Source organism: Mercurialis annua, linkage group LG3 (assembly GCF_937616625.2).
Source record: "Mercurialis annua linkage group LG3, ddMerAnnu1.2, whole genome shotgun sequence".
Taxonomy (NCBI): Eukaryota; Viridiplantae; Streptophyta; class Magnoliopsida; order Malpighiales; family Euphorbiaceae; genus Mercurialis; species Mercurialis annua.
The window spans coordinates 17,125,262-17,150,188 of NC_065572.1; the positions used below are offsets into that span (position 1 = coordinate 17,125,262).

A 24,927-nucleotide genomic window follows, 5' to 3' on the forward strand; every position below is an offset into this window, starting at 1 on the left:
GGCCGCAAGAATCGTCCAAAACGGATCAAAAACGAGAAAGTTATGATCATTTGAAGATTTGACATGATCCATCTTCAAGAGAGGAGAGGGTTACGGGTTTTTTTGGCTCAGCTGAATGCAATTGAATTTCTGATTTAAAAATCATTCCCTTACTCTTTTATAATTAAGATAAAAGTCCCTCTTTGGTCCTCAAAGAATTAGACTTAAACCGTTCACAATTCTAACTCTTAAATCGTCCAATTTCATCAGTCGAATGCTAAATCTTTTAGGTTCAACAAATTCCATATTATTTATTTCCAAATAAATAATATTAGTCCCATATATTATAATATCACTTTCCGATATCTTATTTTTGCAATTTTGGCAAAAAACGCTAAAATTTCAAATTTTGAGCTAACTTGCATTTTTTCAACTTTTTCATGCAAACTTCATTTTAATAACTATCGATAGCCATTTTATCGATATTATTTTTATCAACACTAATTCCGGTTAATAATCTATTTAATTTCTATTTTCCGGAAATTAAATGCTTATTTGTTCCAATTTTGGCTAAAGTGTACTTTTAGTCACTTTCTCTTATTTATCTTTTTAACTCAATTCCATTTCTCTTATGGAATATTATTATTGAAATTTTCTTATTAAAATTTAAATGTCAACCTACTCGGGTCCTCCTTTATTTAATTATTCCGCTTAACTCCTTATTTTTCTCACTTTAATTTATTAAAATAAGACACACCGCTTAGTTTTAGAATATCAAAATTTCGGGGTATTACATTCTTCCCTCCTTATAGAAATTCGTCCCCGAATTTCCTTAACTCTTAAATCCTTTTATCTTGTACCAGGTTTTCTGTTCCTTTAAAGCCGTGGTACTTTATTCGCATCTTTGATATTCTTGATACCAACTTTTCACTTAACCTTCTGCTCATCTTATACCAACTTTCACCCTTATTTATACTCTTCTTAGGTATTAATCAAACCTATATTTGATTAATTCTAACAATCCCAACGGTTGACTTGACGTTCTAAGTCAACTTGGATTTGTCAAAAGTTGCTCTTCGAGCCTACTTCGACTACCCGGATCGCTTATCCCAAAGTGTTCGTTTACCAAATAAATTTTGTATCATTAAAGTCGGCAATACGGTCTACAACTTCCGTTTAGACTTTGAGTTAAGATTCTTTCTTGAAAGTATCGGAAATCGACCTCAAAGTTGCCTCCTTAAGCCGAATGCAAAAGACTGCAAAACGGCCGTTATGGCTGTTGTTGAAGCCATTGAACTAAGCATTTAAACCAGTCTTTTTCCAATTATTATTTCATATTCTTATATTTCGATATCTAATCTACAACTTTCATGAAGAGTCGAACTTCATCCGACATCTTTTCGGTTTCCGAAATCTTCCTTGAAGTTGGCTACTAGCCACACTCGCCTTTCTTGCTTAATTTTGTGTTTTTCGCTCATCTTTGAGCTTGAACAATAACTAATCCAATCTTTGCCCGAAACATACCCTCGTGGCTAATTTGGAACTGCATTTTGTCATTGCTAATTCCAATTTATCTTACTTTGAAGGTTCTCTTAACGTCCTCTACCTTCCTTCCGTATCATATAACTCTCGAGTTCATCAGAGTCCAACGTCTTCTTACTTGACGATTCTTGTATCTTTTTCGCGCCCGATCATGTTTATACGTATCTTTTCCTTCCACGCTTTCGCTGCAATACTCTGATTATCCACTTGTTAACTGTTATCTTTACAGTTAGGTTTATACAATCTTCCACTCGATATCCTTATTGACATCTTATGGTATATGGGAATACTTTCCCTTTTATACCATCTCCTGCGTTGAATTCCATGAAAAAAGATTGTTCGCTACGCATTCCTTAATAGGCGCCATGTCTATCCTTTATGGCATACTTCCTATCTCTCGATCTTTTAATTTTGATCGTTTATTCGGGATCGCTAACATCCTTACCATCATTCGATGTATATCTTTCCTTTTTCTTATCCATCTCATTCTAATGTACATATTGTACATGATACTTCTTGGTTCTTATTAACATAGGACTAATGATTTCTTTATCATCGTCCGTTGAAGTTCTTATCTTCGTCCTATCGTGTTTCCCGATCACTTTATACTTTTCCTTTCGATATTTCTAATGTCGACTATCGATAGGATGTATAACTTCTCCCTTCTCGAATCTATCGACGTATTGTATTCTCGCTTGTGCACTCATTCTTATATCAGACTCATACTAATAACTAATCTATCAGTAGGGTCCTTTTTAGACCTATGTCAAGTCCTTCCGATTGGCTCTTCTGCCTGCGGTTATTCCAAATCCATATTCTTTTACCTTACGTCTTTATTCTTCATATTAGGTGTCTTTCTATCAGACTACCTTACTATGATCTGCTCCTTCCTCGTTTATTCTTATCGAGTACTAAGTGTTATACACGTACTAGCCATTTGATCCTTCTCATCCTTACATGGTCCTTTCATAGCCCGTATTCATTTCAGGTCTTTATCTTTCTTTTCTTCCCGCTTTACATTTTCTATGTTTTCCCCATCTCGTATTTAGGTAAGTACCAATCATAGGTATCTTACTAACACCCTTCACGCCTTACATCGATCATCTCGATTTTACCTTATTATTATAAGGGCTTAATGCTTATATTGGGGTGTATTTTATCACATACGTTTATTCTTATTTAACAAGAATCTTTTATTTTTATTGTCGCAGGGCTTTACATCTGGGTTTCTTACAAAACAAATATATTTCAAACATTTCTGACTTTGCTAACCGGTTAGTCTTTCAATCATTCCTTTTCTTTCAAATCATTTGAAATATCAGTACAATGTAGCTCAGAGTGATGACATCTCTCATCACCAAAGAGTTGCTCGAGAAAATCATGTTTCCTTCACTACTTGTGAAGATATGATGCATGATGTTTTTTTGAAAATCATGTTTTATATGCATTTGTTTAACGTGATCATGACATATCATATGCGAGGTCTGAGCACATTTGCACTGTTTAAAATCATGAGAGTTTCTCTTTTTGAAAATGACAGTAAGTCCCTCCAGATTACACACTTTGCGACATTAACGGCTTTTCATTATTCTTTTTTTGGGTTTATTATAATTTTGATATTGGACTTATCGTTGTCCTTTAACACTTATCGAAGTGTTTTATAGCTAATTCTATTCTTCCCTAGCATTGTTTAACGAATGTTCCGTTTCTCGTTTTTTGACATTCATCCATCTTTTCAACCCATTATCTCAATCATATCCTCACATCTCATAGCCCTTTGGGCACATATGTTATTCTTTCCTAACATCCCTTCTTTAAAATCGTTTACCATTTTCATGGTAATTAAAACGTAATATAGGGGATTACGTTCCACGTCATATGTTCATTATGTATTTTTATGTGTTCTTTGTTCAATTCCTATACTAGCATCTACGTATAAGATAAAGCCTATGTGCGCGGGTTTCTCAATCTAACAATTTAGGCTTTCATCTCATCAATGCATATCTTATCAATCAATCACATAACAAACAATCAATACAAACACATCAATCAATACAAACACATCAATCATATAGGCACGTATGGCATATAAACACGCTAATCATATAAGCATGTATGGCACATAACACAAAATCAGGTCATACCTGGTGGTGCCTAACTAGTCTCGCCCCTTTCTCGAGTCATGATGCCACGTTCGCTTTTTATAGCGCGTCTAATATTACTTCTATATCTTTGCACGAGTGCAGGGTTATTCCAAGTACTATTGGCGAGACTCCTAAGCACAAGGTATTCTTCATGTCTGAAGAAGAGGGATCAAATCGAGTTATTGCTCTCAGTCGCTGGCTATTGGAATAGCCATAGCGGATAATGAGCCATAATGCTCATGCATATCTTGATACAGTTCTACAAACTCGAGTACTAGACCCCTTGATATAACGACGGTTGACTGCGTCGTTGTCCTTGCTAATCTCAGGAACTGTTCTTACCATTCACAAAACTCCTCGGTGTATGCTTCAATAGATAGCATACTCCTTGAGTAAGATTCTAACTACGTCTTGATACTATTCAGACGGACCTCTGTCTGAAGTTCTCTTATCCGCACATCCTTTCTCACATCTGATACCTCTGTAATTCAACCCAGAATTGTTCATTGTTGAATTGTTTTGTCATCAGAATCCTCTGACAAATCCTTCTCTTATGAACCGCTGATGGATCTATGATGATCCACCATACTGGCATGAAAGCCATACTGATACACAAAAGGTCTCTTACGTTGCGTGGTACATGATTTGCGTAGAAACTGTTTTGATATATAGGAGGGGCTTCCTCCTTTCCTGTTGCAGTACATGACTGAGCTCCATTTTGATCATACATGTTGAAACATAAATAAATTGTTGTGAGATTCCATTCTCACAATGTCCAACTTCAATATGCCTTTGGCACATGCATATGTTATCAAAACGTAGCACGCATCCTCGCCTCAACCATGTACTTCACAAAAACAAACAACATATCGCAAATCTATCGATTAACCAAATGACAAGCAGACACATGTACGACTCTTTTCGGTAGCTGCAGTAGTTCCTAGGTAACTATATAAAAAAAACCAAGGGTCAAACAAACACTTATCAAAGACTGGCAGTAGTAACGATCTGCCCCAAACCATATTAGCAGTAGTAACTGGACTAACTGCTCTGATACCAAACTTGTCACAACCCGAAATCTCGAGTCAAGACCGGCGCTAGAGAATGGGAATGGTAGTTCCAAAACCCGTAGCAAGCCTAAAAACTATTAATTTTTTTTGCAAATATCATAAACAAAACTTTCATTTCGATCGGAAGCGTTTATACAAATATACATTACCGAACAATCGGCAATGTAACGTTTAAAAACTGTGCTACTAGCACCTGTTTAAAACACAAACCACAATGTACAACTTACAAAGCAAATATCACGGGTATTCACCTTCCGTGTACAAAACATACGTATATATAATGACAGCAAACGCAAACCAATATCGTATCAAAATACTATACTAGACCACAACTCTGGTCAGACAAAACACTACTGCAGCAACTACGGAAGTCTGGACTGTATACTTCAAGATTGACTTCCGATCAAAGAATAAACTTCTAACAAAGTCTATAGTCTATGTACCTGAAAGAAAACATTGTGGGGGGGTCAGCTTTAAGCTGAGTGAGTTATACGTTACTCACCCTATTATCAAAATAGCATCGCGTTTTTAAAACGTTTTATGCAAACACAATCCTTTCATATACATATATTAGGCATATTCAATATTCTCAACCTCTATACAACTCATAATAACATGAACATTATATCAACAATTGTGATATCCATCTCTGTAATAATTCACCAAACCCTAGGACTGTAATCAGGAACACAACACTGGCTTACAGCCTAGCCAAACTCTTTCTAGGCCACGTGACGGCTAACCCTTCTACTTCATTAGCAGGCTCGGCCCTTCTCCCTTCACCGACCATCGTTCAGGACTTAGCCCGGAGTCATGAGCATTGACACCTAACGAAATATTCTCTCATGTGCATATCTCTATCTCAGCACATAATCACAGGTGCATATCACAACTCAACACCTCTCATATACATCATTACAGAGTGGCATATCACCAACATAAATCTCAAACCATATAAGCACAACTAAATAACCATTTGGCCACAAACCAAATCTCAAAACAACTTCAACAACAAATACTTTAATGCATCATTTGTCAAATCAAATGACTATCCAATAGCCAAAAAGGCATATCACATTTCTAATTCGAACCATATACACCTCACAAGTTGCATATACAAAGCAATATAAACAATACAATACAAGTCAAACCATTTAAGCCAAAACAGTTCAAACCAAACAATACAAATCAATCCGTATATAAAATAACTAATCCAAGCCAATACAAACCATTCAAACAATTCAATCCATACACAAATAATCAAATCCATACATAAACAATCCAATCCAATCCAATCAAATCATATATCAATGCGATGCATTTATTACTAGCCATATAGTATATCAAACAGGTTTAATACGATAATATGCGTAAGTAAAATATACTCACAACTTGCTATTCCATTCATTCAGTATTTATACGTCGACCGTATTCCACTTAGTCGATGGCGTCAATCGTAAAGCTCGTCGACACGTCTGTCACAAACATAACCAAATACGTTTAATTCAATAAACGTATGCCACATACACAATCCTAAGTCATTAACTTAGGTTGACTTAACTCTAGTCTTTTTATCAATTTCATACCTTAGCATCATCATTTAGAATGATTCACACATTGATTAGGATTGTTTGACAATTCATCGTCAAATTGTCAAACTAGCTCGCGTAGTTTTGTATCGAGACTATAATCCTATCAAGATTATGCCTCTCTATCCTAACCAATTCAACCACCCACATACATCCTAAATACTCATAATCTATGACTTTAACTTTGTAAAAATCATCCAATCATGAATTTGACGTAAGGCCAAACACTTCATTCAAAACAACTCATCATTGTATAGCTTGACATTAACAATTGTCAAACACCTTAAACCTTATGCTATTGTCGAAATATTATCCTCATTCTCTACCCAATTTCATAAACCAAACTTCGAACTCAAAGCTCACCTTGGTTGTTTATAGGAGGCTGAAGATCAATTATCCAAAATAGTCACCAAATTTGCTCCATTTAAGCTTATAACACCTTATGAACATCAAACACATGAAAACCCTCAATTAGCCTCAAGAACCCTAAAGCATACACATAATCACAACTCTCATTCCTCACAAACCAACCATCAATTAACCATTAGACTTAGCATTCCTTACTTAATTCATGCCAAAAACATCATTTCTTTACTTAACAACATCATTATCATCAAACTCAACTAATCCCGAATTAACAGCAGCAACCCTAACTCAGAGGTAATAATTTTTACCTCAATTAAAAGGGATAGATGTATAGAGCTTTTCGTCTTCGTTCCGTGGCCGCAAGAATCGTCCAAAACGGATCAAAAACGAGAAAGTTATGATCATTTGAAGATTTGACATGATCCATCTTCAAGAGAGGAGAGGGTTACGGTTTTTTGGCTCAGCTGAATGCAATTGAATTTATGATTTAAAAATCATTCCCTTACTCTTTTATAATTAAGATAAAAGTCCCTCTTTGGTCCTCAAAGAATTAGACTTAAACCGTCCGCAATTCTAACTCTTAAATCGTCCAATTTCATCAGTCGAATGCTAAATCTTTTAGGTTCAACAAATTCTATATTATTTATTTTCAAATAAATAATATTAGTCCCATATATTATAATATCACTTTCCGATATCTTATTTTGGCAATTATGGCCAAAAACGCTCAAATTTTAAATTTTGAGCTAACTTGCATTTTCAACTTTTTCATGCAAACTTCATTTTAATAACTATCGATATCCATTTTATCGATATTATTTTTATCAACACTAAGTCCGGTTAATAATCTATTTAATTTCTATTTTCCGGAAATTAAATGCTTATTTGTTCCAATTTTGGGCTAAAGTGTACTTTTAGTGACTTTCTCTTATTTATCTTTTTAACTCAATTCCATTTCTCTTATGGAATATTATTATTGAAATTTTCTTATTAAAATTTCAATGTCAACCGACTCGGGTCCTCCTTTATTTAATTATTCCGCTTAACTCCTTATTTTTCTCATTTTAATTTATTAAAATGAGACACACCGCTTATTTTTAGAATATCAAAATTTCGGGGTATTAGAAATTGTCAATATCATATTGACATTATGTTGATAACTTGTTAAGATGATAGTAGTAATTCTACTAAAAAATAACAAAAGTACAAAAAATTCAAAATAAATGAATCAGATAAATAAATTATCAGAGTAAGTACTCAAAACAATATGAAAAAAAAAACAATAATTCAAAAAAATAATTAAAATCATCCTTACATATAAAAATAAAAAAATATTAAACATACAACCAACACAATAGTTCGTAAATTAAAAAAAAATATTTTAAAATATTTTTCTTCCTTATTTCTCTTCGCAGCTGCACGGTTCCTTCAACATTACTTGTACGATTGTTTTCCATCTTCCATCTCTCATACTTGACCAAGTTTTGACAAATCCGTTTACAATACAATTTAATGCGTTTGGGGAGGCGGATTTTGAGTTCATGGAAAAAAGGGAGCGCAAAGTGGCGTAATGGCAGTTTCATAATTCTACCGAAGTTTAAAGTGTGCGATTTGGGCAGTTCCGGAGTCTAACTTTATTGGAAACGGGCCAACTATCTATACCCATCAGTTTTGCTCATGGCCTACGTTGCTTTTGGGCTGATTTCCATCATCTGGGCCATCAAAATAGCGTTTTTGTGATTTCGGCATTTTTTAAGGCTTTTTAATTTATTTTGTTTTACACCCAGTTTAGGATTTTTATTTTGTCTTAGTATTTAAACAACCTTATGAGTTGTTGAATGGCAGTTTTTGATGTTTTGAGACAGTTTAATTATTTTCTAAATATCGGTATTCAATTGAATCAACGATTTTATATGCCTACCATCTAGTATTCTCTTTATTGAATCAATAGATTTTAGAAGTTAATTGCTAGTATAATTTGATTATCAACAACTCTTAAATTTATCTTGTGTTTATTTGTGACTTCTGCTACATCACAATTCCATTTCACAAAATTACAAAGATGAAATACCTTAATGAAGGCATTATCCAAAACCTTTTCAGGTTCACTGAAAGGTTTCTTCTTCGAATACACTACTAGAAATTCGTTGTTTAGCGACAGAAATTTCCGTCGCTAAACAGCCAAAATCCGTCGGCGAATGTGTTTGGCGGCGGATTACCGACGGACGTTGTCCGTCGGTGGATTTCTGGTCGCAAAATTTTTTAGCAACAGAAAAAAACTTTACCGACGGATTATTAAAAATTTAGCAACGGATTTTAATGAGCTAATTTTTTAAAATTTAAAAAAATTAATTAAAATCATAAAATATAATATTATTTAGTCGGTAGCCCACCGAACCCAACCACCCGCGGTCTAAGTAGCACGGAAACGGAAACGGGAAACGGAAACGATACGAAACGGACACGGGGAAACGAAAGTTTTTCGAAATGAAGGACACGAAACGTGGGGGAAACGTGCAAATAACAAAAATATAGGGATATATCTATAAAAATATTATCTAAATATTTATGATAATATTCATTTTAATATACTAAATATTTAAAATTTTATAAATATATAAAAAAATATAATACAATTCAACACAAATAAGTATATTTGATGTATTGTGGGTAATGCGAATGTAAAATTTATGGGTAACTAGTTAGATTTTTTTATTTGTAGTAATAATTTTAATTTTTTTACAAATTTTTAATTTTTATTATTTATGGAAACGGCGCGAAACGTTTCGTACTGGTGTCCAAGAGTTTCCGGTTTCCGAAACGTTTCCGAAACGGGAAACGCAACTTTGTCGAAGTTTTCGTGCTTCTTAGCCCGCGGTAGACCACACACTGTCACCCACCTGCTAATTTCGCAAATTTTCCAACTTCCCAGTAGGTCACCCATCCTTCCATTGCTCCAATCCAAAACTCTTTAACTTTTGAATTCCCCCGTGCGTAACTACATCTTAACCAACTCATATTCTTGTTATATATGTATGTATATTATATTTAAATATAACTAAAAGTAACAAATATTTGCTCCCGCAATTTACTTCCACAATATAAAATATTTTTTTTTCATACTAATTATTTTTTATACTTAATATTTTTAATAGCTTTTTTATAATTATTTTAAATAAAAACAACAAATTATTTCTTTTACACTTTATCCCCACATTTTAATATAATGACTTTTTACATTAATATTTTTCAAATACTTTTATTCATAATATTTTTTTAAAAAATAATAATTTTGTTGATTTAATAATAATTTTTTAATTAATAATAATTTTTTAACTAATAATACTTTTTTAATTACAAATATTTTTTTAATTAACAATATTTTTAAAAAAATATTTATTTTTTAATATTTATTTTTTAATAAATATTTAATAAAAAATTTTCTATTAACTAATTTTTTTTTTTAAAATAAAACTTTTAGCGACGGATTGTCTAATCTGTCGCTAAATGTGATGCATTAGCGACGGATTAAACAATCTGTCGCTATTTATTTACTTTTAGCGACGGATTCAATAATCCGTCGCTAAAAGTGCAATTTTTATTGGCGGGAATCATTCCGCCAAATTTAGCGACGAAAATTTAGGAATTAGCGATCGCTAAATCCGTCGATAATATTGATTTTAGCGACAGATTTGAAGTCCGTCACTAAAATCCGTCTCTAATCAGCGAATTTCTAGTAGTGATAACTAGTAGTTGGCCTAGTTTTAAGTGACTGTTACAAACAACATCGTATCAACAACACGTCAACAAGTAAAAAAATAAAAATTAGCAAGTTTCTCTAAAAGAGAACAAAATAAGATACAAAATAAAAACAATAACAGTTCAGAAAACAATCACTACAAGTTAAAAAAAATTAACTATACAAAATAAAATTAAATGAACAATACCTTCGTCGATTTCTGGACCGAAACTTCTTCAAAAAATTCAACATAAACTTTTCTTCGTTGTTTTGAATGAAACATACTTGACAATTCTTTTTAGTATACGATGTCTTTATTTTAGACATTTCAGCAATTTTTCAGCCGTCTTTGAACGCTTGAAATTAGGTCGCGCGGTTGGCTTCACTACATGAGTTAACCCAGACTTTTATAAATCATGATTTACATCAATAAAATAATAGTCAATGGAATTAAACAAGATAATTTCAAAATAAATTAAGTAAAAAATCAAATAAATTACACAAAATTTAAAAGAGCAGTCACATTAAAATACCTAATAATTTAAAAATCAATCAAATTAACAAAAACGAATTAAAGAACAATCATTAAAATTAAAAAAACAAAAATAAAACCTAAGTTATGATTTCAATCAACAAACAATAGTAACGAGATTAAACAAACTAATTTTAAAACAGATTACGCAAAAAAATCAAACATACAAAAATTAACAACAAAACCCTAGAAATTAGACTGACATGATTCGGAAAAAAACAAGAACAACAGATCAATGAAAAATACAATACAAACAGTACAAATTAAATGCAAGTACCGAGAACTCAACAAAGCTTAAAAATAATAAAAAAAAGAACAAGAACTTACAGGATTTCATGGAGGAGAAGTTCGTGGAGAAAATGAGTTTAAAATTAAAATGGAATAATGATTTAAAAAAATACAGAAACGTACAGATTTATAAATATCAACAATCAATAGAAAATAGAGAACAATTATGAGATGATTGTGAAAGAAATTGAGAAGAAAATGGAAATATATAGACAATCGCAAGATTGTGGAAGAAATCGTGAAGGTGCAGAAGGAGGATATTAAACTCTATAGATCACTAAACTTTTCTGAAATTACATAAAGGTCACTAAACCGATTTTTCTTACAAAATAATCACTAAAATATACCTTTTGTTACAGAAATACTTTTATTGTTACAAAAAGAACACTAAACTTTTCGTGAATTACAAAAAAGTCATTGGGTTATACCTTTTATTACAAAAAGGTCACTGAACTATCTCCCTTTTTGTAATTTTGGCTTGCCACGTAAGAAAAAATGTTGCGCTTTTGCGTGAAAACGTTACATTTTATATGGGTGAACCTTTTTGTAATAAAAGGTATAATTCAGTGACCATTTTATAAGAAAAGCTTGTTTAATGACCTTTCTGTAATTTGAAAAAAGTTTGGTGACCTGCATAGTTTAATATCCAACAGAAGGAAGAAAATCCTCACATAGAGAGGAACTGATGAAACACGTCTAATAGAAATAAATTCAACAGAAAATGTTATGTTTTTAAAGAAATGTGGTAGGAAATATTAGAGATGGATTGAACAGTATAAAAGTAATTAGGCCACCAAATATCATATTTGGCATAAAAGCCCTATAAATTAGGGTTTTTTATGCGAAATACGGATTTTTGCAATCCATTTACTTTTATACAGCCCAAGTTCAAACTTTACTTTCATCACCTTCTATATTACAAAACTGACTTCTTTTACAAAATTATATCTTTTATACATTTTTTCCATTTTCTCTCTCAATTTTGAGGTTTCTCGTTCTTCTTCTCCACTTCGACTCTGTCACCACAATCTTCGGTATCGCATCTCCATTTTGAACTCATTTTATCTACGAATCTCTCCTCCACAATTCCTCTCTTATTTTGGTGCCTATAAATCCTGTGAGTTCTTATTCTTTGTTTTTTAAATTTTTAGGTTTTGTTGAGTTCTCAGTATTTGCATTTGATTTATATTGTTTGTGTTGTGTTCTTCGTTGATCTGTTGTTCGTGTTTTTTTCGAATAGGTCAGTCTAATTTCTAAGTTTTTGTTGTTGATTTTTGAATAATTTGTTTGATTTTTTGCTTAATATATTTTGAAATTAGTTTGTTTAATCTCATTTATTGTTGTTTATTGATTGAAATCATGACCTATGTTTTACTTTTGTTTTTTAAATTTCAATGATTGTTCTTTAATTCTTTTTTATCGGTTTGATTGATTTTTAAATTATTAGATAGTTTAATGTAACTGTTCTTTTGATTTTTTTGTAGTTCATTTAAATTTTTACTTAATTTGTTTTAAAATTATTTTTTTAACTCCATTGACTGTAATTTTGTTGATTGAGATCTCGATTTACAAGTTCTTCGAAGAAGAAACCTTCTAGTGAACCTGAAAAGGTTTTGGATGATGCTTTAATTAAGGTATTCCATCTTTGTTATTTTGTGTAATGTTAATTTAACTTCACTTCTTTAAGTGAGAAATTTAAATAAATAAAAATTAATATACATGTTGACGTATGTTGATATGATGTTGATTTATTGTTGATTGTAGCAGTCTCCTAAAAATAGGTCAACTTCTGGTTCTTCAAAGAAGAAATCTTCCACTGCAACCTATGAATTTGAAAAGGTTTTATTGTTGACATGTCGTTTATTCGTCGAGCATTTGATTGATTGCAAGCGTATTCATTCGTCATATTCGTTGGATGAAATGGAACTGTATCATAACCGGCTTTGTCAAAACTTGGTTAAGTATGGGAGGTAGAAGACGGAAAATAATTATACAAGTAATGTTGAAAGAACTGTGCAGCTGCGAATAAAATTGAGAAAGAAAAATGTTTTGAAATAGATTTTTTAATTAGTGAACTATTGTTTTGGTTGTATGTTTGATAATTATTTTGTTTTTGTATGTAAGGATTATTTTAATTTTTTATTTGACTTATTATTTTTGTTTTTTCATATTTTTTTGTGTACTTACTTTGATAATTTCTTTATCTGATTCATTTATTTTGAATTTTTTGTACTTTTGTTGTCTTTTAATAGAATTAATATTATCATATTGACAAGTTATCAATATAATGTCTATATGATATCAACAATTAATGCTAATTTAGTCAAGATGACTGTAAAATGAGAACATTGATTGATTTAAGTAAAAACAATCAACATATTATCAAAAGCATGTCAACAGCTCATCAATACAACAAATTAAGACTAACTTTATTTTTCTTTTAATGATTGAAAAATCAACATGTTATCAACATTATGTCAGAGATATGTTTTCTTAGTGCTTTATGTTGATAACATACTACTCATTGGAAACGATATTCCCATACTGCAAAATGTTAAATCATGGTTAGGGAAATGTTTTTCAATGAAAGACTTGGGCGATGCTGCTTATATGTTAGGCATCAAGATCTATAGAGACAGATCTAGAGGAATCATTGGCCTAAGTCAAAGCACTTATGTTGATAAGGTATTAAACAGGTTTAGTATGCAAGACTCCAAGAGAGGATTCTTGCCAATGTCACATGGCATCAGTCTCAGCAAGGCTCGGTGTCCTAAGACACAGGATGAGCGAGACCGCATGAGTAAGATTCCATATGCTTCTGCTATTGGATCTATCATGTATGCAATGTTGTGCACTCGACCTGATGTCTCTTATGCTTTGAGTACAACGAGCAGATACCAGTCAAATCCAGGTGAAAGTCATTGGGCAGCAATTAAGAACATCCTTAAGTACTTGAGAAGAACCAAGGATGCATTCTTATTATATGGTGGCCAGGAAGATGAGTTGATTGTAAAAGGTTACACAAATGCTAGCTTCCAAACTGACATAGATGATTATAAATCACAGTCAGGTTATGTGTTTTGTTTGAATGGAGGTGCTTTCAGCTGGAAGAGCTCGAAGCAAGACACCGTTGCTGATTTTACAATAGAAGCTGAGTATATAGCTGCTTCAGACGCAGCTAAGAAGGCTGTTTGGATCAAGAAGTTCATAACTGGATTAGGAGTTGTTCCTGGTATATCTGATCCAGTGTATTTGTTATGTGATAACAATGGGGCTATAGCACAAGCAAAGGAGTCCAGATCACATCAGCGATCCAAACACATACTTAGACGTTATCATCTCATTCGAGAAATCATTGAGAGAGGAGTCGTGAAGATATGCATAGTTTCGACAAATGATAATGTTGCTGATCCGCTAACTAAGGCTCTTCCACAGCCTAAGCATGAGAGTCATACTAGGTCCATGGGTATTAGATTTAATGTAGATTGGGTCTAGTGCAAGTGGGAGATTGTTAATGATATGCACTAGGTCAATCATGTTTGACCATGTATTGATTTTATCGTTTTGTTATTTATTGATTGGTAACTTTTATCATTTTATATTATGATTAGAATACTTGAATGGTTAATTCTTTTTAAGGTCATCAAGTATGTGACTTGATAGTAGAACCCTTAGATTTTATATAGAATTATATTCCATCTATCTCTAGTGTTAATAGTAGTATGATGTTGATTGATGATTATGTTTTACTAATCATGTATATGAGATATAAAGTCAAATCATAGGTGCTATTTGAGAAATAAGGCACTGTATGACCCACCTTGAGAATACTACATAGATTATTGTCGTAAGTAATTCTCATTACAGTTCTATTAGTATAATCCTTTGACCTTGAAATCGTCATGGATTTCTATATAGCTATTTAATGTTTTGATACAGTCTTACATTATCTTTAACAAGATAGTGGAATAGATTGTCATTGGATATGAAAGTAACTATGTGAGAAATGTGAGTGACTGAGAAGGGATTTGTCCCTCATTTATTTGAGTAAGATATCTATGGGCCCCTTGAAGAAGATAGACTGAAGGAAATGCATGGCCATGCTAAATGAATTGATAAACAGTTATCATTTTCAGTCTCCCTGTAATCAGGAAACTAATGATTAAATATTATAAGGATGACAGGACTATGCCTTATATTTAATCAGGATATCGAGAAACAAATGGATTAAAATATTACTGTAAATGGTTAAATTGGATTATCGATATTCGTATAATTTGGATAGTCATAATGTCTTGCTAGAGGCCACTTATGACTTGTGGGCTGAAATAGGAATTTCGGGCCTACTGCCAATGTTATATGAACTTACAGGGTCGCACACTAAGAATAAGCCTAAAACAGTTATGAGTTGTACAAACCCAATAAAATTAAGTGATCAGTAGATTATATATATATATATATATATATATATATATATATATATATATATATATATATATATAATTTAATTTGTAATAAATATATATTAATAAATATATATTAATTGAAATTCGAAATTTAAGGATAAGTGTTTTCCTTAAGGTATTATCTTTTGAAGATAGTAATAATAATAATTAATATATATATATATGTGTGTGTAATAATCAAAAAGAGTTTTTGATAGACATGAACTCAAAAGAGTTATCAAAAACGTAGTGTTTGCATATGATTGCAAAACACGTTTTTGAGTAAACCCAAGATATCCTATTTTCCTATAAATAGACTCTTAAGATTAGGGTTTTGAGTTATGTGTTTTTTGAAACTAAATGATTCGAATTGCTTTGTGAAGCAATAGTGCTAGCACACAAGCACTAGTTTTGGCTAAAGTCTGTTCATGGGATACTCGTAGAGGACGCGTTCTTTTGGAGGCGTTTCTAATCCGAGGCCAGGTATCACCAAAGTAAACCACCTCCTTCCTTCTTATATTGCTGTTTGAATTCGACATACAAATAAATATTAATTATGTTATTAATCTATTTATTCGAATTACATGGATCTTGGTTTGGATTTTAGATAAATTTTTGAAATTCCGCTGCATTATGAACCTAGAAAACCCAACAGTCTTTTGGTCTGATGCACGATAATCGCACCCATAAGCAAGTGAAGTTATCTAGTCAGTAGAAAATGCATTTTCTAACTTAGCTAGATAGCTCATACATTATTTTCAAAACCTTTTGTTTCGATAACATTCAAAATAAATCATTTATATTTGACATATATTACAAAAAAAAAATTGATCTTATAAATACAACAAAAATGTCTTTCTGCACAAATTCAAAGAAAAAAACATGATAATTTATATTATTTAACACATATTAATTGTATTAATATTTTTAACAAAGAACTCTAAAGCTGTCGAGGATCTGCTCTTCCTCCATGGAAGATGAGTTACTCGTCTTCCATGGAAGACGAACGGAGGCGGGTTCGAAGAAGACAATGATGAATTCGGAGTCGGAACTATTGACATGTCGGTTTTTAATTTATTAATTTTTTTAATAAAAATTAAAAAATTTATTTATTACATATCCAATTAAAATTTTACTTATGACTTTTTGAGTCTTTTAAAGTTAAAGGACTTATTTAAATTTGTTCAAATAGAAAAGAATATGATATTATCCTTAAATTTAGTTGTTCTGTATGTTTTCATCCTTATAATAATAAAATCGTTCAACATTTTCAATTTAGGATACAACTTAAAATCGAATATATGAAATAGGGTACAATCGGCTTTTTCTCAATGTTATAGTACAATTGAAACAAGTCCAAAGAACGAAGATTTCTAAATAATTAAGCCTTTATTATTTTATTTTATTGGACAATTTTCGTTGCTCAATCACATTTCATTATTTTCAAAACCTTTCAGAATCTTTTTAATATATTTTAGGCCTAATGTCTTAAAAAATTCTGACCGTTCATCCCCTTTTCAATCATACCTTAACGTTGCAAATCAGTCAGTTTTACCTTATTTTCTATTTTTTCATTTCAATTGTACCCTAAAGCATAAAATTGACCTTTTTTTATTTGGAAAAAATTTTCTAAATTGATCCTTTTTGCATTAGATTAATTTTTTATACTAAATTGAGCATTTTTGAAGAATTCTTTTGAATTTTTATCAAATAAATAAAGGTCAATTTTATGCTTCAGGGTACAATTGAAATGAAAAAAATGCAAAATAGGGTAAAATTGACAAATTTTCAACGTCGGGATAGGATTGAAAAGGAGATGAAAGGTCGGGATTTTATAAGGCATTAAACCTATATTTTAATAACCTTTTTACGAATATATTTAAAAGGCTTAATCGCCAAAAAAAACCCTCACCTTTTAGCCTTTTTTCAGTTGCACCCTGACGTTGCAATTTTGTCAGTTGCACCCTAATTCGCACCTTTGGGTTTCAATTCCACCCTCAAAATTAAATTGGACTTTTTTTCACTCGGAAAAAATTCATAAAAACTCTTATAATGTACTCGTTTGAACTCTTTTTCATATAAAAAGTTAAAAATGAATGACTTATTTTAACTTTTTTCAAATGAAAAAGAGATCAATTTAGTATTTGAGGGTGGAATTGAAAACCAAAGGTGCGAATTAGGGTGTAACTGACAAAATTGCAATGTCAGGGTGCATTTGAAATGGGGCTAAAAGGTGGAGTTTTTTTGATGATTAAACCTATTTAAAATTAGAGTAGTTTTTGCAAATACAATTTTCCTTTTCATTAAAAAGAATATTATTTGACCATTCCATCCAATAGCTTGTTTTTTTTTCTTTCTACATGTAAGCTAAAATGGTGGTAATGTGTTGTTGGTGCTTATATTATGTCTTGAAGAGAAGAAAAGGAATTGGGGAATGCTGAAGAAAAGCAAACTAGCATTTCTTTCGTTTTATTTAAACCCATAGTGCAATTCTATTTCAGATTGACTTTAATGGTGGAATTGGTTCAAATTTACTTTATAAAATGAATATATTTGTATTTAGTTAACTTGAAAATATAGTTGTATTGGATAGAACTGAACTTAATACAAAATTGATGAAATACAGCAGAAAATGGAAAGGTTTTGGAATCAAAAATTAGATGGCAGGCAATTGCTAGCTATGATTATTATCTGTACCGAAATAGCGATCCCCAAACTCTCCCATTCCTGGAATAACGCGAAGATTATGATCCAACGTTTCATCGATCTCCGATGTTACAATCTTGACCATTGGAAATTGCTTAGAAACTGCATGTATACCTTGAGGTGCCTGCAGTTTGAAGTTGTGGGTTAACATAAAAGTAAGGACAATAATGTTGCATTAGAATGAATGACTTACTGCTATAAGATTAAGAAATATGATGTTGCATTCCGGAACTCCCTTGCTGATAATGAGAGATATAGCTTTTACAGCACAGTATCCTGTTCATGCATACACACATTATAAGATCATCAAATGTGTCGAAAAGAAGAACTAATTTGCATCAAGCATGCGTTTCAATTCGAGCTGTTTTCCTGCTAGTCCGTCCCAAATCAAACCCTAAATCCGTATAGATTTGTTTCTTTTTACATCCTGGTTATGACTTTCACTTTTAAGTAAACTTTTACGTAGCTTCGTAAAAGTTTACTTGAACACCCATATATTTAATTAATGACTCGATCTTGAATAAATAGTAAGTTGAACCGGGCTCCAACCTGACTTGTTGGACCCGGTTCGAACCCATGATCAGATATCAAACCTGAAGCCAGAACAGGATCAAGCAATAAGACATGGCGGCTTGCGATATCGGCGGGTAGCTTCTTGTAAATCAACTGCACAGACATTACATATAGCTATGTCGAAGTTGTTGTTCGAAACAGAGAAGAAAATGTATGCAACTGGAAGAGCCTATACCTGCCGGCCGTTGTTGCCTTCTCTGTGAATGAGGATTTTACCAAGTTTTATGCCCTTACAACACGCTCTTAAAGCATTTTCCATGCTCTCCCCACTGGCACACCATTCAATTTACTTCATCTTTTCAGAAGGATAAAAATTAAAGATGGAGATGGAATTTGCATGCATACCTTCTAATAACGGATACTCCACACAGTCTTTTACAGAATACTACTCCAGGGTATATGGATCCTGCAACCCATAAAACACAATTACACACATCAAATTCCCATACTTGATGTGAATGTTGAATGTAATTGAGTCGACACAATTTGTGAGCTACTCGAGTTTTAATGGAAAAGTACTTTACAATCAACTAGATGTTAATTAATGTTATATCAGTCTAGTTTGATCTCAACCTACATGAGAGTATCCAAATACTCGACTAAACAAATTCGCGAGTCTAATCAAATTTACATCAACTTACACTTAATGCTTATATATTTACAGTTATAACTTTTTATGAATAATCGAGCTAAGTCCTAATATCTCATTATACTATTGAGATGAATCGAGTTTCGAGCTTCAAATTTTTAAGTAGTGGAGTTTGAGTTAGATAATATTTCGACTATATGGGACTCGTTTATACCCTCTATTCTGTTCAAGCTTTGGTGATGGAGAAGTATTACCTGTGGGAGTTGTAATCTGTTTCTCAGTGAAAGGAAGGTGACCGAGACCATGCTCCACAACCTGAGATCTCAATTGAAACACAAATTACCTTAACACCATGACAACAACACAGTTGTATTTCTAAAATCTCTGCTTTTCATCAAGAGACATACCAATCGAATTAATCGGTCTGCATAGAAGACAAAATCATGCTTCGTTGTTTTGACATCTCGTATCAGCGTATGCATTCCTTGTATCTAAATCCAATTCACAAACATTACATTATTAGGAACTGCAAATCAAGATATTGTTTATAAAATGACCGTGCTACCTATGTTGCACGAAAACTTCTCGAGTCTATGTTTCCGGAATTTCATTTTTATTTCCAGAAACTCTTTTGAGACTATGAAACTTTATATTTTAACCTATTTTGTACAAAACAAAATGGTGTTATTTCGTTTTCCATATCTAACATTTTCTGCTTCAACGATTCTGTTTCTGTACAACATGTAATGCAATTAGAACTTGAGTTTAGCGGTATTAATTACCTGAAATGTTGACGTTACAACGAAAACATTTGGATATATTTTACACAAATCATGCTGTCCGCGTTTGGTTTGGATATGCTGTACTATCAAATCAATAGCGACATCATTATCTCTCCCCCGCGGAATTATAATGTCTGCGTGTTTTTTTGATGGTAGGATGTATTCTTCGAAGCTAGGCTTTACAAATCGGGCATACTGCAAGTTCATGTGTGATTACTGGTTAGTAAGATGATTATGCATACTTGTCAAAGTTATTATGCATAATGTAATAAAGAAAGTTATTGACTGACTTGATCAAGCACATTTTGGACATTTCTTCCTCTTTCAACTGTATCGCGCTGAATTCTTCGCGCAAGCCTAAGGTCAGAATCTGCACTGTGAAAGTTGGTCATGGTATTGTGTAAACAACATTTGCACAAACTTGCAGGCTACACAGCACGGAAACATAAATGCTGAAAAATAGAAATGCCTAATTTAAAAACAGCAAAACGATATTTTTATATATAGTATAGCGTTTCAAAGGCGTATCTAGAAACATATACACAAAAATGCAGGATTGGAGAAGTTTGCGCGAAAGGAACCTGTGTCAACAAAGATCTTCATGTTCATGAGATGACGAACACGAGGATCATGAAGAACGAGTATACCCTCTAAGATAATGACATCTGCAGGTTTAACCTCAAGTCCTGGTCCTGTGCTTTTATGGGTTTTGAAATCATAAATTGGTATAGTAACAGATTGGCCTTGTTTCAGTTTCTCCATGCAGGAAAGCAGAAGCTCTGTATGAAATGAATCTGAAAAGCAAGTAAAAACAGAGTGAGGTGAACAACTAGAAATTGCCAGTGTTTGTGGTTTGATCAAAGAAATTACCAGGATGGTCAAAGTTGTGTTCTTGAACTTTTGCTAATTGGTCATCATTGAGGGAGTGATAAAATGAGTCCTGTAAGTGTATAATAATATATTCATAGACGACAAATAACTCGTATCATCATCATCATTCAACAATGACTATGGTGCACGTACGGAAATAAAATGGAAACATTGAAAACGGAAACTCCAATAAAATATTATAAATATAAAGCTCCGAGGTTCAACAGAAACTTCGGATAATGGAAACGAAACATAGGATTCGATAAGTTTCGGTGCATAAATACTTGATTGATAAGAAGAACGCCTTGATCATGGAGCTGAGAGATGATCATATTACAAACTGTTGTTTTGCCAGATGCAGTCCCACCAGCAACACCTTATAAAGAAAACAAACACATTTTGATTATGCAATTCATGACAATGTTTATGTAAAGGAATGAACGTACCGATTATGAAGGGTTGTTTCGAAGGAGGTGAAGATGAATCGGACGAGACGTTATGATTGTCTCCGATGCCATTAGCCAATTCAGCTAACATTTCCGACTCCATTGTTATAGCTATGCTTTTGTAAATTAAAAAAAGTGTAACCAGATTTGAAAATAATTCAGTTTCTACAAAGCGTATACATAACGCTATTTTTTTATTTAGATCGCATCTTCTAATGCAAATTCAGTTTCAGTCATGCGAGACTCATCACTCCATCACAACACCACCTCTTTATGGATAAAACTTGATTTGGACGAGGGTAAGTGTGTTTTAATTTGGTTTCTACAATTATTTTAAGTTAAAAATCGACTATAAAAGTCTCGTATCTAGCCACAATAATTGGGCCAGAGGATTGTTACACAATGAGAAAAATTGACAATTTATTCCCTAATTATTTTTAAAAAGACTAACAATACTTTCAAAATTGAAGAATAGGGTCCCCACCCTTTTATGTTGATATTGATTTCATATGATGATATTGAGGTAATTAGGACTAAGGTTCCATTTGTATTTTACGCGATATAAATAAGTTTTGAATGTTTTTAAACATTTTCGGTTTTCAGCTTTATAATTAATTGCTATAATATGAACTCACTCAGTTTCGATCAACCTTGTTGTTGTTTCCCCTTCTTTCAGGTTTTAATGGTTAATGTGTGCAGTGGACTTGCAATTTCATTCCGGAAGTTTTATTTCAAAAAGAAGTTTGAAGTAAATATTTTTCTTCTTAGACGTCGTTGTTTGATTAATTATGTGAACTTTATTTATAAGACTTGTATTATTGAAATGTTAGTTATGCCATGACGAATATTTGTTTATGTTATGTTGGAAATTCAAAGTGATTCGAGCATTTGATATGAATGTTAGTTAAAATTGGAATTTTGGGTTGATCCGAGTATTGGCATATGAATGAAAATCTGTATATATGCTATGATCATTGTCATGTTACGGACGTTGATGTCTCGATTGCCTCAGAACATTTGGTATGGAAGATTATGATTGGTTATTACATATTTAGACTTGTTACGTGTTCCAGAGCAACCACTCTCGTTATCTAGCACCGGTCGCGATTCCGGAAAACCGAGTAGTGACATGAATTTGTAAAACACCAATTTTAACTTGTTAAAGTTTAGTGGATATTCAAATTTCAATTTTTGATTGAGTAGTAAAAGTATATTTGATTTTGATCCAATCACTTTTAAAATTTCTTGTTTAATTTCTCAAAGTCTAACTTACTTTCTATCTTTTCTCTAATTAATTTTCAGTTTATGAAAAGGTCATAAAAACTGTTTGCCTGGAAATATTCCGGACTCGAATCTTTGAATTTATATTCGGGATCGGTTTGATGTTTGATACTTTAACGAACCTATGCAGATATTCGCAGGGCTTGTTTGGTTATAAACACTTAACCACGTGATCTAAAAGTAATAATCTGGAAGCTACTAACTCAAGCGAGATTAATACCGAAAAACTACTCCTAAGTTAAAACAATCCGTAGATTGCGAGATAAAAAGCACTGGGCTTGGTTTTTGATTGATTGATTTGTTGATACAAAAATAATGAAGCTCTGAGTTATTTATAACTCCTCATAATCAAGACTCCTAATTTAACTAGGACTAAAACTCTAAAAAAAAATACTCCTAATGAGTTACAAACTCCTAATAAGAAGAAAAAGCAATAATCAAAAGGCTTTTCTTTGGGCCTGAATCCCTTGTAAGCCCATATGAAGCTCTTATCCAGCAATTCTTTAGGCCGGTGTAAACAATGCCCCCAACAAGCTTGAAACATTTATTTCTGAGCTTGTTCTTCTCTTAATCCTTCCTTTGATACTTCCCGGCCCAACACTGAGGCCCAAATCATTGAAAGAGATTTTAGAGGGGTGCGCATCTATCGATCTTTCGGTACCCCCTTCGTGCCACGTCATCACAAGCTGTCCTCCACGATGTCACGCCTTAACTCCACGACCTTTCGGCTTTTTCTGATTTTCACTTTTAAGAAAAATACCATCTCATTTACTCATTCACCTACTCTCTCTGCATTTGTCAAGACTTTCTCTCTCTAAGCAAATTTCAAGTGCTCTCCAAATCTTCCCCTGGTAAGTGCTCGTCTTCGCCCTTCCTACTTTTGAATCGCCCCCTCAAACATTCGTCTAACTGAGGTGTTCTCTTATTTTGCAGTTACCATGGTTGCTCCGAATGACGCTATCGCCGCTCAAGTGACCGACAAAATGAACGAGATCCAAGCTGCTGCTCTGAACACAGATTTTCAGGTAATAGTAAAAACCAACAATGACAAAGAATGTGTCGGTCCAATCCTTGTTTCGCCCAGTCATCAATGCGAGATAGCCGCTCCATTTCACGAAGAAGTCCCACCACGCTTTTCGCTTCCCCATCAGTCCTCCATCTGGGTCAATACGATGTTCAGGAACCGGCCGATCGGTCACAAAGGGTATCAAGAATGGGTAAACAGACTAAAACCACATTTTGGCCAATTATGGAAAGATGTCGGAATCTACGACATGATCGGCCTCTGCAAGGCCAGTAGACCTATTGCGAAGCACTACATCATGGGTGCCTCCCTCTTATGGTCGACCGTCGTCCACTGCTTCTGCTTTAAATTCGGTATGATGACCATCACGCTTCTTGACATGGCGACCATGTTATATATTCCAGTCATTGACGAACGTATCTCGCCCAACTTAGACGCCAAAGTTCCAGTTTTTAAACTGACGAAAGCTCAAAGAAGTTATGGTCCTTTCGTCAACCTCTTTATGGGCGAAGAACATTATAAACCGGACACCCGAGAACATATCGCCTTCCTCGCTTTTTTATAGCTAAATTTGTCCTCTGCACTCCCTCATTCAGAGTCACTACCGACTGCTTCACCCTCGCCACTGTTCTCGCCGAAGATCGCAAGTGCAACTTGGGGGAATTTATGCTTGCTCATTTGTATAGAAGCCTCAACATGATCGCCCCTCACGACGATACAAGGGTTTTTCAATGGCCAAGTGGTCCTCTCTGGGTTTTACAACTATGGCTCGCCCTTTACTTCCCAGAACTCTTTGAAGTCGGTCCTCAGATCAAGGCCGAACTTTGTGGTTACCAGCTCATCGCCGCAGGAACTCGCCTTCCTCATGTTTTGGACGTCTTAGAAGTTTTCAACAACTCTATCAGGGCTTCTGAACTATTCTGCCCGATTTTGACTCTAAAGTACCCTCCTGCCTGGTTGTT

At 33.1% G+C, this 24,927-nt stretch overlaps 1 protein-coding gene across 1 annotated transcript; it reads right to left on the bottom strand.

Annotated features, from left to right (window-relative positions):
- Positions 1-18,262: 18,262 nt before the first annotated feature.
- Positions 18,263-22,011, bottom strand: LOC126671603 (uridine kinase-like protein 5). Its single transcript, XM_050365384.2, has 13 exons — positions 21,661-22,011; positions 21,499-21,590; positions 21,215-21,284; positions 20,926-21,138; positions 20,635-20,714; positions 20,345-20,539; positions 19,970-20,053; positions 19,817-19,877; positions 19,319-19,379; positions 19,149-19,242; positions 18,994-19,066; positions 18,594-18,676; positions 18,263-18,524 (listed from the first exon to the last, which is right to left on the bottom strand). Exons 1-13 carry the CDS (start codon positions 21,761-21,763, stop codon positions 18,369-18,371), a joined length of 1,365 nt encoding a protein of 454 aa, XP_050221341.1. The 5' UTR covers positions 21,764-22,011; the 3' UTR covers positions 18,263-18,368.
- Positions 22,012-24,927: the final 2,916 nt, after the last annotated feature.